We start from the raw sequence: 16,976 nt of genomic DNA on the forward strand, positions 1-16,976 counted from the left end.
AGCGCTTGTCCCCAACTCCAGGGAAAACAGCAACCTGGAGGGATGGTGGCAGCATCGTTGGGGCACATGCGGGCACAGGGTCAGCAGAGCAAGTATGATCACAGAGTGTACATTTTTCAGGCAGACTAAGACCCTGCTGAGGAAGCTCCACGTGGGAGCTCCACCACGTGGGCCTTGCAGCTCAGCCAGGGCTGGGAGACTGCTGCAGGAACCATGCTGAAGGTGGCCCAGGGGCCCGGGCCAGATTCCAAAGTACCCTTTGTCTATCATTTCTGGATCCTCACATGATAATCTGGGGTGGGGGCAGGTATCACTGTACCCATTTTTCAGAGGAAAAGCTCATTGGGAGTGTCAGGGCCTGGCCTCAAGCACTGGTCATCTGCCCAAAGGCCAGAGTGCTTTCCACCCCCCAGGCCTCTCTCCTGTGGCAGCAAAGAGGACAGGGAGAATTAACAGGAGAAGCAGAGGCCTTTATTAGGGTCTGGCAGACATGGTGGAGGTGGAATTCCAGGCCCCGGCCTAGGAGAAGGCAGAGGGCCCCTTGGAGCAGGGACTTACCCTCCCTGCCTCCACCCAGCCCCCACCACCCTAGCCTCCCCTGCGTCTGGGAACACAGCACCATGAACTGACAACTGGGACCCTCCAGGACCACAGCTTGGGGTGGACTGCAGGGTTCAAGGGTCCTGGGGAACTCAATGCATCGCCCCCTGGCCAGGATAAACTGCGGAGCCTCCTGTGTCCCCCAGAATAGAACTGGATCTTGTTCTCTCTGGTGGAGGGAAAGGAGCGGGGCTTGGGCGTGACCCAGAAGAGGCTGAGCTGAACTCTCCCTGAGCAGAGGTGAAACCCCCAGGGGAGTTTTTGAGACTAACTCCATTATACATGGCCTTTCTCCACACTTTTCCTCCCATGACTCGGGTGAGAAGCTCAGAGTCTGGGCCAGGGCAGCAGATGGGACAGCCCAGAGACATCTGTGGGTTTGAGTGGGGGGTTCCCCAACACCAGATTCATCTCTATGTACACAGGGCAGCACCCACTGGTGGCAGAGGGGTGGCTGCTGGGGCTAGTAAGAGTAGCCACCCTTGGGGCCAAAGGGCTGAGCAGGGCCAGTCAGCTCAGGGAGGTAGGCGGGGCTCTCGTCCAAGTGGGACAAGGGGACTGTGTCCTCCTCACTGACTGGCCGGTCAAACTCGGCCTTGAGAGCTGGACGCTGATTGTCCGGGAAGGCCAAAGAGAAGAGGGCCTCAGGCTCACACACAAACTTGTACACGTAACGCTCTCCCGCCACCTACAGAAAGAGAGGGGATGGAATGCAGCCCTTCTCCCAGTCCAGGTAGACACATGTCCCAGACAGGCACATTCCTCCCCCATGCTGGTTCCCTTAAAGAGCTGACTCTTCACTGTTCCTGTTCACCTCTGACCCCAATCCCTCATGCTTTGGTCCTTTCAGTTACTGTTGAGCACTTTGAGTGAAGGGAACCTCGGGATTGTCCACAATTTCTCATCCCCTCTGATTGGTTCATTATCTGCTCCTACAAACTTGCTGAGGAATGCTCTCCTAGCCCCACTCCCTCCACTGTCACCTCCCCCATCCTCTTGGTCCTGGACTCTTGGCACCTGACCTTCTGCATGATGCCTTTCTCGTAATAGTATCGGAGTGAGCGGCTCAGCTTGTCATAATTCATGGCCGGCCGGTTCTTCTGGATGCCCCAGAGTCTGGCAACCTGGGAACAGAAGAGACAGAGTTTTGGGCTGCGATGCTAGCTCAATAGAGGGAAAATGGTGGCAGGTCAGAAAAATCACCCGAGATTCTTGGTGCAAAATGCTAAGGTAGCCTTGCAACTAAGCACCAGCCCACAGACCCAAGCTTGGCAAGAATTCAGGCTAGGTAAAGCAGGGATGGATGGTGAAGGCATCTTCCAACGTTGCCCATTTTCTCTCATCTCCAGGCCCTAAAGCTGTTGACAAGGGGCAGGGCCATCTGAGAGTCCCACCTCCTCAGGCTCAATTAATTTGAACTCCATTCCCCTGCCGGTCCAGGCAATGAAGTGGGCATTCGTTGGGTCATCCAGCAGGGCCACCAGAAACTGCCACAGCTGCAAGGCGCCCCGGCGCTGGTAGGGTGGCCCCTCTCGGAATGCACCAATCCCTTCCTGCTTGACGTCTCCTGGGGAACACAGGAAATAGGAGGTGTGGGGATTGGGCCTTCTGGACACCACATATCAATCCTGTGTTCTTGTTGGGAACCCCTTCCCCTCTGGCTCCTTTCTCACGTGCCCCTCCCTCTCTAATGATGGAATGTAATGTGATTCCTGGGGGAAACATTCAGAGTACAAGGTTAAGACCCTGACCCTCCTATGAACAGTCACTTCTCTGACCTTCAAATTTCTCAGGGACGACGCAGACATCATCTGGGAACGGTCGCAGAGGTTTCTCATAGCCATAGCCTTGTGGAAGAAGTTGGGGGTCATTCAGATCTGGGTGACTCACTGATATGAGACCCCAGAGTCCAGAGGGACTCCTGGCCAAGGAGACCCTCCTCTCCCCCAGCAGGGTTTCCCTCCCCCAGTTTGGAAGGCTTGGTAAGGAAAGGGGGGGCTGCCTTACCCATGGCCCCATCACCTGGGGAGGGCCCGGAGAAGCCCTCTGTGTGAAGATACATTGATGTACACCCAGGGACATCTGGCGGGGGAAGAGAGGTGACGTTATAGGTGGCTGGTCCCACACACACACATTCAAGAAGTTCTTCCTGCCATCCTGCGTTCCAGAGACTTTTCTTTTCTCAGCTGCCTGCCCACCGCCAAATCCCAGGGGAAGTTCACCCAGAGGGAGTAGAGGCTTGAGCTCCTTGGCTTGAGAGCTTGGGCAGAGGGCAGGGATGGCAGCAGCTGGGACTGGCAAAGCTGTTCACTAGGCCCTAGATGCCAGGGAGCAGCTGTTTCCTGAGTGAAGGGGGAGGAGGGAGGTGAGAGATGAACCTCCGGGGAAGAGGTTCAGTGTCCATGCCTAAGACTCTCTTGGAATGGGCAAATGTCCGGTCAGCAGGTCAGGTTCCCAGCCCTGTGTGCGTGCATGTGTGTGAGAGGGAGGGAGAGGGAGATGAAGCGCCCGCATACGTCTGAGGAAGATAGTGGACATCGGGCTGCGTCTTTCCAGGTCTGACAGCAGAGCACATTCCACTCCATGGGCTTGAAACCTTCCCACTCCTCCTCGAGAGGCGGTAGTGTGAACCACCCCTCCAAGTTCCAACCGGGTCTGGCCCTCCCCGCTCCACTCCCACCTATGAATGAGGAGATGCTGAAACCCGACACCTTGGGGAGGAGGTGGGAGGGTGGGCTCATTCAAGCCTCCATTTTGTGAATGGAATTCCTGACTCCATTCAGAGGAAGCCGAGGGGGAGGGGCAGGAGTTCAAGGGCACGTAACTCAATCCCCTCTGGTGTACAGCCTTTGAAGGTCAGTGGCAAGAAGGTCTCCCTCCCCCACCCTCCATCCCGCTGCCTGGCCGGGCTCGGGCGGCTGTGTGGGCTTTGAGGGGAGCAGCACCCTTCTGGCCCCTTCGGTCTCAGGGTTGGCTGCTTGTCTCCGCTCCCCCTGAAAGCCCGAGGGCACCAGGAAAAGGGAGAATCTCAAACTCTAGCCAACTCTGAGCCAACTCTAATCTCTGGATTTATTTTTCTAATGCAGGTTTGTAGATAAACTCAGGTTTGGGGCTGGTAACAATGTAACAGAAGCCAGGAGGAAGGAACAGGGGGTTTTCTGGGCGCTTCCTAAATGAGAATGACCTTTGCACTTGGGGCTTTGAATGCTAAGCTATTTATGAACCTGGCTGAGTGTGTCTCCCTCCTGTCAACAGCCAGGTGGAACTAGCATTTAAAGCAGTCCCTCCATCCAGCCTGACTTCCGGTCCCCAGCTCTGGCCAGGAGGGAGGGTCACCCATCAACCCGGAGGCTCAGACAGGATGTGGAAACCACCTGTTAATCCTAGCTTCCTACTGGGAACTTTGAGCCTGGCTAGTTTGTTGCTCATGTTTCTTTGCATTCAAATCCCTTTGTATTTTTAAGCTTCTGTGGGGACAGGCACTAGTGACACATCCTGTTCGTCTTTGTATCCTCCAGTTCCCAAACGCCCATGCTCTGGCACAGCACTCTGGTTGTATTTAACCCCAAATGCCTGTTAAAACAGAAATCAGTGCTTTCGCTTTTCCTAAAGAACCTGAGGGCTAGGCTTTACAACCACTGATCTTTTTCTCTGAATAAATGTTGGATGGTAGAAAATCGATAATTCTTTTGAATCTACGAAAAAAAGTGAGTGGATGGGTAGGTGGGTTGGATGTATGAACTGGTAAATAGATGGCTGGGAAGGTAAAAAACTTGTGAGCAGAGAAACTAATTTGCTCTGTAAGCCTTCATCTAAAGCACCATAAAAGTCAATGAAGAAAAGGATTAAAAAAAAAGAATAAAAGTGAAAATATTAAACAAACAAACTTGTGGGCAGACGTTCTGGCTTTAACTTAAGTGCTCATTAGATCATGTGCCACCCCCGCCGGCCATCCCGAAAAATACCCCTCTGCCTTTTCCCGCAGAGTCTCTTACCTGAGTCATAGGCGAAGTCTGTCTGCTCCTGTTTGATCACCACCCCCGCCCCTGGGTACCTGTGCCCACTGACCCCACCAGGGCCTACTGCCGGCTGACCCGCCTGCTCATACAGGGGGTCGTGATATTCCTGCTTGAAGCTCTGCTGTGGGTAGGGCAGGCAAGGCTCTGACAGCTGGTGTTGGTAGGGGGCTGGGAGGGGCTCCCGGCCCCCTCCCTGAGAGGACGTGAAGGAGTGGCAAATGTCCGAGGGATGCTGGAAGATGGAGCTGGATGTGGTTCGATGGAGAGGGAAGAGAAGAGAATCTTGAATCAACCCCTCCTCTTGCCTGCCACTCCCAGAGCTTGCAGGGTGGGCTCTGGAAGGGGACTAGGGGGCAGTCAGTATCCCTTCCTCCTTCCTTCCCTCCTCCCAGGTGTCAGTGGGCAGGTGGAGAGCACTCAGGGATTGAGGACCAAATGGTGAGACCTGGGCCCACAGGTGCAGAGGGTCTCCTTACCTGTGCTCCCTGAGGTACCCATGGCCAGCAGGGTGGGGCTGGGAGGGGCCAGAGGACCTTAGGAAACTCTGTTGTTCTGCCCGGGGAAAGGGCTGTAGGGGCGACTGTCCAGGGGCACCAGGGGCGGGGGACTTGATGGCGATTTGTCTGGAGGGATCATAGGCACTGGAGTTGGTGGGGGGAGATAGGGGTGAGGGGTCAGAGAAGCTGGCTGAGCATCTCTGAGCCCTCCCTCCCCAGGGGAAGTGTGCTCACAGGGATTCCGGGAAAGGAGGGGCAGAGGGGGCTGGGAGAAGCAGCGTGAGCCACAGAGTCCATCCCAAGTGACTGCTTTCTCCTCTCATCAAATAAACTGGGATTTTTCTTGAGAACACCTCTCCCCACCCCAGAGCAACTAGGTTGGCTGGGACATCAGGTCTCTTAGGTGGCAACAGACTCTGCCCTGGCCTTACAGGTATCCCTTGAGTCCCCCTGCTGTACTGTCCACCCAGACTTCTCAGAGGAAACACTTGGCTGTATTGCTCCCTCTTACAGCAGTTTGGAAACTGTTTTTGTTGTCTCCATGCATTTAACTGCTTCCAATGCTCACAGGTACCTCCCTGCTTCCCACCATCCTGACACCCTTCCAGTATCCTTCCCCAGGGCCCGGCTGGGGCTTACCTGGAGTAAAGGCACTGCTCGCCGTGGCGGTAGGGGAGTGGTGGCTTCCTGCTGCAGGACAGGGCCGGGTCTGTGCGGGGACTCTGGGGCTCCTTCTTGATCCTGGTGGTGGGGCTGTGGAAAGCTACTGCAGTGGTAGGAGTGGGGGTGGCAGAGCAAGATCAGACAGTCACAGAAGAGGCAGGCAGGGCTTTCTGGCACCTCTGCTCATTGAGGACCAGCTGGGTGATTGGGTCTCAGTTTTATAAGATCTGTACCAGTTGCCCTCGAGCTGATCCCAACTCTTTATAACCCCATGTGTGTCAGAGTAGAATTGTGCTCCACAGGGTTTTCAATGGCTAATTTTTCAGAAGCAGATCTCCCGGCCTTTCTTCTGAGGTGCCTCTGGGTGCGCTCAAACCTCTAACCTTCAGTTAGCAGCTGAGTGTTAACCGCATTACCCAGGGACCCCCTAAGATCTATAGTCATACACTGTTGAGAAGAGTTTGGCTATTTACATTATGCCTAGTTTTACACCCCAGTCTAATGTCCAATATTAGCCAAAGAAACGTCTAAAGTTCAACCGTTAATGCAATCCCAAACCCTGGAAAACACCTTCTTGTAAGCGAGCACCTCCAGCCTAAGACCTGTGGTTTTCCTGAGTGCCCTGGAAAATTCCAAGGGAGGGTGATGTTTTTTTATTTGAGGTTATAAAGGATCTTTCTTTTTCTGGTTAAGGTTGGATATTAGCCCACTTGAATGTCAGCTGAATGGCATTATACACATGCTCCTAATTACCTGGGAGGAACATTAGCCTTTCTCGTGACCCCTGCTGGGTCCTCCAACTCTAGCCATCAGGCTGAGCAGCAAAGAGTTGGCTCCAAACTGGGTGAGTGCTGTGTGCGATGATGTGTGCTTTCTTCGATCTCATTGGTGAAGATATTTGAGGGCGAAGTATCTTGCATGAAAGCAGGGCTTCTTTTTTTTTTTTTTCTAAATTTTACTTATTTTGTTGCTGAGAATATACACAGCAAAATATACACCAATTCAGCAGACTCTACATATACAATTTAGTGACACTGATTACATTCTTTGAGTTGTGCAACCATTCTCGCCTTCCTTTTCTGAGTTGTTCCTCCCTCACTAACATAAACTCACTGCCCCCTAGGTTTCCATTCTAATCTTCCCAGTTGCTCTTGTCAATTTGATCCTATATAGATAGTTCTTAAAAGAGCATAATGCTCAATGCAGTTTTTTTGTGTTTTTTTTTTTTTACTAGTTGAGCTAAACTACTGTTCAGTTTTGAGAGGACTTCAGGGGATATTTTTGGTTTAAGGAAACAGTGGCACTACTGACATTTGGACCAGATAATTTTTTGTTGTGGGAGGTTGGCAGCACCCCTGGTCTCTATTCACCAGATGCCAGTGGCAGCACCCCCCAACCCAGGTTCTGACAACCAAGAAGATCTATAGACATTGTCAAGTGTCTCCTGAGGGGCAAAATCGCCCCCAGTTGCAGGAAAGCAAATTAGAACATTAGAATTGGAGCCTGCTGAACTGGTCCAAGCCCCTCATTTCAGAGATAAGGAAATGAGGATCAGAGAGATAAGTGTCTACTCTAAGGTTACACAGGTAGAATGGGGCAGCCCTCAGATTTGAACGAAGGTCTTCATCTCCCAGTTATTACCTGGGTCTTTGAGTCCAAACGAAGAATGGGGAACCCTGCCCTTCACCCTTTTCTTTAGGAAAGAACAAGTTGATCTCTGTGATTCTCTATCCCTAGGACTCATTTCCTGCCCCCCCCCCCCATCCAGAGCCCTCTACTCACAGTTTTCTGAATGGAAATCGGGAACAAACTGCTCATCGCTGTCTGGTACCTGAGCTGCAGAGAAAAGTCAGAGGTGAGTCTAGGGGTGGGGGGCCTGGAGAAGGCCCCTGGGTGACACTATTATCACAGCCCTGCAGATTTGCACCAGCCCAGAAGGGGAGGAGAGTCTGAAGGCAACTCTACCCCAGGTCCTAGTGCCCTCCATCTCTGGGCCCCACTGAGACCCTGGAGGGAAGGCACACAGAGCCTGCTCATTCCCAGAACCTGTCTGAGCAGATTCCAGAGTCTTTTCCTGGATGCTTTGTCTTTATTCCCTCCATTTTTCTGAAGTGGAGACAGCCCCACCCATCAGAGCTTCCAAGCTCCCTCAAAGCTCACAGCAGAGTCACATCTGGGATGGGCAGAAGTTAGGAGGAATGAAAGCCTATGGACTTGGAATCACATGGGGAGATTCAGAATCTGGGTTGGGCCCAGGAATCTGCATTTTAAACAACCTCCCAAGTGAATTTGAGTTGGGGAGGTTATGGATATGAATGGAGGGAAGGGGAATGGAGAGGTGAAAAGAGGATGACAGTGGGAGAGGGGAGTACTGCAGGGGCTTGGGGACACTCAGAGGTCATGGTGCCTCATCTCTTTGATGTGCTGCTGGGGGAGGGGAGAGCTTTCCAAGCTTGACGGTCTGAGGAGTGCTCCCAGGGTGCCAGGGTGGGTGGAGCTGGGTTTTCGGATTATGCAGAAAGGCTAAAATAAAACAGCAGCTCATCCATGGCCTCTGACCCAGGCATCCCCACTCTGATTTCTAATTCTTCTACTGGGTTCCCAAAAGTTAGGTTTCTCAGGTAGATGGATACCCAGCCAAGTACCTCCCATGACTCTAGTGTTGTTGCCCATTTTTTGTCCCTTTCTCAAGAATAAATAGATTGTAGCAGGAAGGGGAAGGGCAGACATCAATAAGAACTTCCTGATAGTCCAGGAAAAGGGTGGCTCTAAGGTGTGATAATGGAACCTGGATCCCAAGGAGACTGCTCTCAGATTGGATAATGGGGAAACTGATGGATAAAATGACCGGTGACTTTAGAATGGCTGGTGAGGGTAAGGAGTAGATGGCTGAGGCATAGCTCCACACCCCTAGCCTATATAACCACACACCCCATCTTTCCTGTGTCCACACTAGGCCAGGCCACCATGGTTTCTTACTTAGATTCCAGCCACGGCCTTTTATTGGAACTTCCTCCTTCCACATAGCTGTCAGGATGATCTTTTAAAAACAGAAATCAAATCACTTCTCTCTCTTGCTTAAAGCACTCCAGTGGCCACCTGCTGCATCTAGAATGAAATCTGAACTCTCCCCACTTGGCCTCCAAGACCTCGCATGATCTGGCCTGGCTTACCTCTCCAACCTCCTCTCCTGCCTCCTCGCCTGTCCCTCTTCAGCTGCCCTGGTCTCCTTCCTATTTCTCAAACATGCCTCACTCATTCCCTCTGCTGTCCATCATCCCAAGGGCTTTGCCTGTTTTTTTTCTGGCCACCAAGGTCTTAGCTCGCTTGTCATCTCCTCAGGGGGCTTCTCTGGCCACCTAAACCAAAGTGCTCCCTCCTAGTTCTCTACCCCACTCTTTTGTTTTGTTTTCCCTAGCATGTATCACTACCTGAACTTACCTTACTTGTTCATCGTCCGTCTCCTGAGGGCAGGGGTTTACCTGTCTTGTTCCTCTCTGATTTCCCAGCACCCAGAACAGGGTCTGACCAGAGTAGACACTTAATGCATTATTTGTTGACTATGAGAATAATCATATAATCATCTCTGATCCTCAACCTGGCAGGAGCCAGCATGGTGGGTCTGGGAGCCAAAAGAGAAAAGTTCGTAATCCACCCAGCCCTTCCCTATACACTGGGTAACACGAGGAGGGGCAAGTCCTCTCCAGGGAAAGCCCATTTCCTTACAACAGACACTTTAGGGTGTGATAAGTTGCTTAGCAGGAGGATTCCTCACTAACTGGCTTTAAATATCAGAGGTGCCAAATACTTTTAAATACAGGTTTATAGATAGTTGGGTGTCCCTGGGTGGTACAAACAGTTAACTAACGACCTCAGCTGCTAACTGAAAGGTTGGAGGTTCAAGCCCACCCAGACTTTCTTCTCTGAAGAATGGCCTAGTGATCAACTTCTGAAAAACGAACCATTGAAAACCCTATGGAGCACAGTTCTACTCTGACACACATGGGGTCACCATGAGTTCCGGTTGACTTGACAGCCATTGGTCTGGGATGGTTTACTTTTTGACAGAATGATTGGCGTCAAGGAGTTTAAGAATAAGGAACCATCAGCATCTAATGAGCTCATGAAAAGTCAGCAAAAAAAATCCTAGAATGATCCAATAAATCAGTGGGATGCGATAACCCCCTGGCAAAAACAGACACCAACAGCCAGCACACATCTTTTTGGGAGCTCAAATAAGGCGCAAAGGCAACGATGCCCAAACTGGCCTGATTAAAGAATCACTCAGGAATTGTTAAAAATGCACATTCCCAGCCCCCTCCTCTGGATAATCTCATTCCACAGGCCCAGGTTGGGGCCCAGGCATCTGTATTTTTAACAAGTGCCCCTTGTGGCCTTAATAGGCTTGTTTGGGAAACACTGGGTAAAGGGAGGGACTCAAAACCTGCTCAAGCTACCCAGAGATATTAGGCCCACGCTCATCCATGCTATGCCCTCTGCTCCATCAAATAGGTGGCACCCCTAGAGGTAGCAGGGATGAGGGTGATGGGAGCAGGGTGAGCAACACTTCCCTCCTTGCTACCTAGGTAAGGAGGGTCCCAAGGGCTGGGGAGGGGCAGAACTTGGGGGAGGCTGACGCACTCTGGATCCCCTCCTGGGACATCATTAACTGCCACTTTCCATTGAGATAATGGGCTGGGGGTAGCTCCTGCTGGCGTCACTGGCCAGTTCACATGACACCCAAAATTGACACCCAAAACCAAACCGAGAGCAGAGAGCCCCAGAGGTCACCTCTCCTTCCCACTCTCAGGCCCAGAGGCTTGACCAGAACCCTCACTCCCCAGAAGTCTCCAGAAGAAGACACCCCCAGCTCACCAATCACATCCCAAGAGGTGGCACCATCCTCTTCCCAGGGCCAGGAAGAAATCAGCTGAGGCAAAAATGGGCTGTGGCATGAACCCCAGTCCCTGCTCAGCCCCTCCCCAAAACAGTGGCCCTCCCCCAAAGGGGCAGGACAGGGCCTCAGCCGCCCAGAGACTGCCAAGGAGCATAGAAATAGGAACGGGAACACTGAGCCTTGCGTTCCTGGAGAGCAGGAGAATTTTTAATTACCATGTTTGGTCTTGAGTGCACACCACTCTATTTATTTGTTGACTTGGCTGAGTTTTGGCTGCCGATGTCAGTGTGCCAGGGTCTGTCCCCAACTCCATCCTGGCACTAAGGGAGAGTTGATCTGCCTGGGGAGATGGCAGATGAGTAAGGAGAGGATGGGACAAGTGCCAGCCAGCATGTCCAGAAAGAGAGAGAGAAAGTGTTTCAGGGATTGTTTCTCAAACAGGGGGGCCAGTAGGAGAAGAGAAGGGGCTTAGGGGCCTCCCAAACTGGGCTCCAGAAGAACTGGGAGGTTAAAACAGCCAAGCAGCTAAGCCTACCACAGGTTAGCCACCTACACCAGACATGCCCCATCACTTTTTCTCTTTCTTAGGGTCCAATTATTGGGGAGGAGGCTTCTTAAGGTGTCTCCGGGTGGGGAGAGGGGGCAAGGTATTCTTGGAAGCTTCTGCTCCATTGTGTGACCACTGCCTTGTCTCTCACCCTTACCCCCTCCCCCACCCTGGCAGCCTCTGTGCTGGAAGGAACCAGTTCTCTATCTATGGAGGGGGACATTTGTCCCAAGGAGCCTTCTGGAAGGGGAGGAGACAGAAAGATGTAGAACAAGGAATTGTAGCTAGAAAAGACTGGGGGAGGGGATTAACCCCATCTCTCCCTACAGACATGCTGCACGCAATTCACACAACACCCCAATTCCCTTACTCCCTTCTGGTGGTGATGCGGCAGCACACAGGTGAAACATGCCCTCCATGCACCCCCTTTGCACACAGGGTCTCCCTTCGGACCCACAAATATGATGAAGATGGAAAGCCAAAGGGCAAGGGGACTGGAGCCCTTGAAGGAGGGTCTGGAAGCAGTGATTCTTACCCTTTAGGGGAGCATGGACCCACCCCTTTGAGAATCCAATACAAGCTATGGATCACTCTCTTCCCAGAAAAATGCATGGACCTGTGTGCATGGTGGACCCCCAACAGTTACACATGCAATAGCAGAGGGCTCAAGGGCCCCTGCAACTCATCTACCGAGCCTCTGGGAATCCAGACCCCATGTTATGGACCTCAGCCTCACACAAAGGCCCAGAGTCAATGTCCGTTATGCACCACAAAGTTATTGTCTCCTAGGGTTCCCAAGGGCTCCCAAGAAGCCCGGAGAGGAACACTTGACCAAAACCAGCACGTTGGTGACCACCATAACCGGCCGCATCGTGGGCTCAGCCTGCCTGAGCTTGGGTTTGCCTGCAACAGCCTGGTCCTTTCTCCAGCATCTCAGCAAATCCCAGGCACCCGGAAACCAGACACGCCCTCCTAGCCTCACTTCATCCCCCTCTGTTTAGAAAAACCCCAACCCCAAAGATGTCTGAGATGCCTCTACAAAACCCCACTCATGTCACCCCCAGGGCACTGGACTCTGAACCACAACCGCACCAGCAACTCTCTACACCAGTCCCTGGTCCAGCCTGTGTATCATCTGGACCCACTGCTTCTCTCCAAATTGGGGCAAACCAGCTTCTCAGGGCTTTAGGGAGAAATGAAGCCGCGGGAGGGAGATTGGGCTGCGGCCCCCATTCTGCCTGATGCGCCCCACCATTGGCAAGTTTCCAAAGCTAGTCCCTCCCTACCACCCCAAAGCTCCCCCTGGGCTGCAGGGGTCACTGACCTGGTGGGAAGAGGCAGGAGAGGAGGCTGGGGTGGTTCTGGGACGGTGCAGGGGGACAGGGCCCCGGCAGCTGCATCTGTCTCCGCAGAGAGAGCGAGAAGGAGCAAGCGGCCTCAGCATCCCCCCCTCAGGCCTGGCCATCCATCGCCAGCTGGGAACCTGAGCCGCTCCCTCAGAGGGAAGGAGAGGGAACCAAGGAGATCCCAGCTCCCCCCCTTGCCTTGCGATCCCCACCCCCGCCTCCCCACCCACTGGATTTAAATACACAGGGCCTCCTAGGGCAGCAGCATGTAACACACACACACACGCACACGCACACTCACACACGCTGCCACATTGACACATACAGACACACAATCTCTAGACTCCCACCCCCAAGGGGTGGGGCTTCCAAGGTAAAGAGATGAGAACACTTTCCTTCCCCTCCCATTCCAAACCCGGCACAAATGAAACAGCTGCTGCCAAAAAACCAACCTCTGAGGCCACCCCAGCTCCCAGCCCAGGGGGCTGCCCACCGTCGGGAGCGCAGGGACCTGCAGCTGATAGACGCAGCCTGGTGAGCCAGACAGAAGTCAGGCATTGGGAAAGGAAGTCTTTGAGGGGGAACATGGAAACTGACACCTCGGCGTTCTCAGCTCCAGCCTAGCTCCGGAACCTTGGGAGGAGGCTGGGCGGGCAGAGCACAGCCCTGCCTGCAGCTCAGAGCTAGGCACGCAGGGCTGGTAGAATTGGGGAAGAGCTGCACGATGCCCCATGTCCCTCTAGCACCCACCCAGCCCAACCGCCGTAATTCCACAAAATGTCTTGAGTACCTTTTTTATGCTAAACAGTCAATTCTTTTCAACATAATTTTGGGATACTACAGTGACCAAGACAGACCAAGTCTCACTCCAAGGATATACCCAAGGGTCTATTCCTTCTACCCCAGACTCCTTATAGAGGGTTCCAAGAAGAGCTGGGTTTGTGAATAAAGAAATCCTCCAAGAAAGTTACCCAGGTGGAGGGATAAGAAGATCCTAAGGAATAGAAAAGCCTATTCTGGGTTCCTAATGTTTTGGTTTCTTGGTTTTCTGCATTGAAATAAAGAGATCCTAAAATGGGAGTGTTAACTCTTTCCTCCCAGAGACTGTCTAAGCCACCATTTCACCTCCACCTGCAGCCCCACCAGCGACACTCTCAGGCCCCACCAACACACACCAAAGAACCCAACCTGGAGACCCCTAGAACACACTTTGCCACCCAGACAAGGCCCAGCCACTAACTCCACTCTAGTCAGCTTGTAGCTAAGCCCCCAACACACAGAAAGGGGGGAATTGGTGGGGGTGTGGAGGGGGTGGAGGTATTTGGGAAGGATGGAGGAGGGATAGTTACCATCAGAACTACAATCAAGGGTATCGGGGGAGCGAGCCCTGGGCCCTCTTACCAAAGTGCATTGGAAATTAATTATTTAAATTTTTGTTGTTCTTTTGGCCTGGACAGTAAATTGTTTGGCGCTGGGGATTGGCGAAAGGGAAGCCAAGGGGGGAGGTATGGTGGAAATCAATGTTTTGGCAACTCCTGAAGATATGTAACAAATTAATTGCTCCCTCTCCCCATCTCCCCCCCCCCCACCCCAACACTCCAACACACATCTTGGCCAGGCGGCTGCTGTCAAACAAACTTCGCAAACGAAAATTTCAACCAGGAAAACGGGCCTGGGGCCAAGTTCCATTCAAATAAGCAAATACCCCACACAATGGTTTGATTCATCCCCAGGCCTAGTTACACAAGCCTGGCTCAGGGCAGAGAGAATAAATATCAATATAAGTGTCTACCCTGAGCGCTGAGGAGAGCAGAGAAGCAGGGGAGTGGAGAGGGGGCCTTGGAGACGCCCCTAAGACTGAGAAAGGAAGAGGGGAAGTGGGCTTGGCTGCAAGGCCAGGGGCTCGAGAGCCTCCTATGGCCCAAGTATAGAAAAGGTCGCAAAACTACTCACCTTCAGAGAGCCACGTTTCCTGGAAGTGACTTAGATCCTGGAAGAGATCTGAGGGGTGAATAATGGAATTGGAGAAGGTGAGGTGGAGGTATGGGGAGAGGCAGGGAGCCCCAGCGAGCCCGGCGACCCCCCTTGCGGGCAGGAGCTGAGAAGAATGACCGGAGTCCCTTGGACGGCTTGTCTTTTTGGGAAACGGGCGGGGACTCCAGGATCGGCCCCCGGGGTGTGTGTGGGGGTGGAGGGTCGCGGTTTGCCTCTCCGCTTCTTTACCTTCGGAGTCGGGGGGCGGCAGGGAGCCGGGGTCCATGAGCTTCCCCTGCGGGACCATCAGCGCTTCGCGCAGGCTCCCATTTCCGGGCGATTTCTGCGGGAAGGGGGAAAATGCCCCCGAGTCACCCAGAAGCTGCCGGTCTGGGGGGCGGGGCTGGGGTTCCCGGGTGACCCAGGGGCCGGCCAGCCAGGACCCCGCGGGGCCCGTGGGAGGGGGCGGGGCCTAGCGGGCGTGGAGGCCGCGCGGCGCTCACGCTGCAGAAGGTGTAGGGCACTTGCTGGTCCAAGTATCCGCCTTTCATCCTCCGCTCCATCCGGCCGCTCCCTCCGGCCGCGGCTCCGGCCCCGCGCGGGGGCAGAGACCTGAGGGTGGGGGGTGGGCTGCGTTCGCACGTTGTCCTGGAGGGCGGTGGGGCGGGAGAGCGGGGCAAGGGACGGGGAGGGGCCGTCCCGGGATCCGAGGGCGAAACTTCGCGGACTTGCTCCGGCGCTGGAGAGGTTTCCGCCCCGCGGCCAGGCGTCGCCACCAGTCCCCTCCCGCCAAACAAGGTCCCACCTGCTCTGGGAGCTGGGATCGCTTTTCTGCTGCGTCCTGCAGCCCCGCTCTACCCGGCTCGGTTACATAAGACGTGTGTGTGTGTGTGTGTGTGTGTGTGTGTGCGCGCGCTCGCGCGCGCGCGCGCAGAGGAGCGGCCCAGGCGCGCACCATCCGCGCGCCCCCAACTCGGACGCCCCCTCCAGCCCCGAACCCCAGCGCCTCCAACCCCCGCCCTGGGACCTGCGGAGGCAGGGGGCGGGGGAGAGGGTGGAGAGTGTGGTAGGCGAGGCAGGGATCGCAGATACGCGCCCTCCCTCCCCTCCCACAGCTTCACCTGGGGCTCAGCTGTCGTTGCTGGAGCCGCGGGGGACCTTGAGCACGCCCCGGGCCTCTCGGAGGGCCGCGGGGCTGGGCCGGAGCGAGGCGGCCGGGCCCCGGTCCCCGCGCACCGGTGAGTTTTCCGGGCGCCGCAGACAGTTGTGAGCCCGGGGGAGCCGCTGATTGGTGCGTTTCCTGCGCCCGAGCCTCGGCCCCCCTCCCCCCCCACCGCCGTTCCCTTTGTTTCATTGACTTTTGTGAATGAAACCCCAGGGCCGGCACGCCCGCCAATCAGAAGCTTCTCCCGGCCCGAACAAGAGGCGGAGTTTCCCAGCCGCGGCGGCCAATCGGGAGGCAGGGGCTGGCTCCCGGCTCCATTCACAGCTTGGGCTCCCATTCATAAAAAAATAAACTCCTCGCGGCCAGAGTTCATTCATCGAGAAAGGCGAGGAAGCGAGGTAAGCTGAGGACCCGGTGGCTTCTCCGCCGGTTTGGGCCACGGCCCCTGTGTCTGAGGCGCGGCGAGCGCCTGCGGCGGACCTCTTCACATGTCTCTACATCTGCGTGTGTCTGGGAGTGTGGACACATCTGTGTGTGAGCCTTGGGGGGAGGCGTGCGGGCTTGTGTGCCCAGGAAAACAATAAAAACTAGCATTTATGAAGCACTCCCCTTTCTCATGCTCATTCCGTTCCCATAACCCAACGAAGTGAGTCTATTGTTTCCATTTTACAGAGATTGAAAAGGAAGGCTCAGAGAAGTGCAGTGACTTGCCTGAGGTCACTCAGTTAGCACAGCTGGGATTTACGGCCCCAAATCCCCACCTGGATGAAACTATGTGACAACACTTAATACACAGTAAAAACAAAACAAAACAGGGCCGTCGAGTCGATACACAGTAGGCACTCAATAAATGTAAATTGGTACAGGCATTTCCTCAAGGGTCTGTGTGCTGCAGAGCTGTTTTGTGACCCACTTTCTACTGATCACAGCAGAAACCAGAGGTCCCAGGATGGGAGATTTCTGAAAGTACAGCTCCTTTGCCATTGTTCCTCCTATCCTGAGATCAAGCATGGGATATTAGCGAGCCAAAGCCCCAAGGAATCTGATGACCTGGGGACAGGGTTTCAGTTTGGCCAAGAAGTCTGTCACAGCCACTGTCATCTCATTAATTCATCTCTTCCTTTAATAAATGTTTATTGTGCCAGATACAGTGTTGGGTGGCAGGCAGACAGCTGTGACCGAGACAGATGTCTGATGAGAGCTGGGCTGCTTGGGCTGTGGCCCGGGGTGGGGTAGGGCACACAGGACATGAACCCCTAGGCCTTTTT

The 16,976-nt window shown here is 54.1% G+C and overlaps 1 protein-coding gene across 3 annotated transcripts; it reads right to left on the bottom strand.

Moving 5' to 3' along the window:
- Positions 1–573: 573 nt before the first annotated feature.
- On the bottom strand, positions 574–15,788 carry ETV4 (ETS variant transcription factor 4). 3 transcript variants are annotated; one of them, XM_049860070.1, is made up of 13 exons: positions 15,665–15,788; positions 15,047–15,155; positions 14,793–14,886; positions 14,523–14,570; positions 7,562–7,615; positions 5,756–5,882; positions 5,096–5,260; positions 4,596–4,864; positions 2,623–2,682; positions 2,379–2,447; positions 1,995–2,167; positions 1,623–1,724; positions 574–1,288 (listed from the first exon to the last, which is right to left on the bottom strand). In XM_049860070.1, the coding sequence occupies exons 2-13, from the start codon at positions 15,104–15,106 to the stop codon at positions 1,064–1,066; spliced, it is 1,446 nt and encodes a 481-aa protein (XP_049716027.1). In that variant the 5' UTR covers positions 15,107–15,155; positions 15,665–15,788; the 3' UTR covers positions 574–1,063. The 3 variants fall into 3 exon arrangements, with proteins under 3 accessions (XP_049716027.1, XP_049716026.1, XP_049716028.1); XM_049860069.1 differs by having other exon boundaries at positions 2,608–2,682; XM_049860071.1 differs by lacking the exon at positions 2,379–2,447 and having other exon boundaries at positions 2,608–2,682.
- Positions 15,789–16,976: the final 1,188 nt, after the last annotated feature.

The sequence above is a fragment of the Elephas maximus genome, chromosome 19 (genome assembly GCF_024166365.1).
Source record: "Elephas maximus indicus isolate mEleMax1 chromosome 19, mEleMax1 primary haplotype, whole genome shotgun sequence".
NCBI classification, from domain to species: domain Eukaryota; kingdom Metazoa; phylum Chordata; class Mammalia; order Proboscidea; family Elephantidae; genus Elephas; species Elephas maximus.

Coding starts and splice junctions, on each gene's coding strand:
- ETV4 (XM_049860069.1), bottom strand. CDS start 15,106: ATGGAGCGGAGGATGAAAGGCGGATACTTGGACCAGCAAGTGCCCTAC. Junction 2,448..2,607: donor CCCAGGTGATGGGGCCATGG/GTAAGGCAGCCC, acceptor TTCTTCCACAAG/GCTATGGCTATGAGAAACCT. Junction 1,725..1,994: donor AATTAATTGAGCCTGAGGAG/GTGGGACTCTCA, acceptor TTCTGTTCCCAG/GTTGCCAGACTCTGGGGCAT.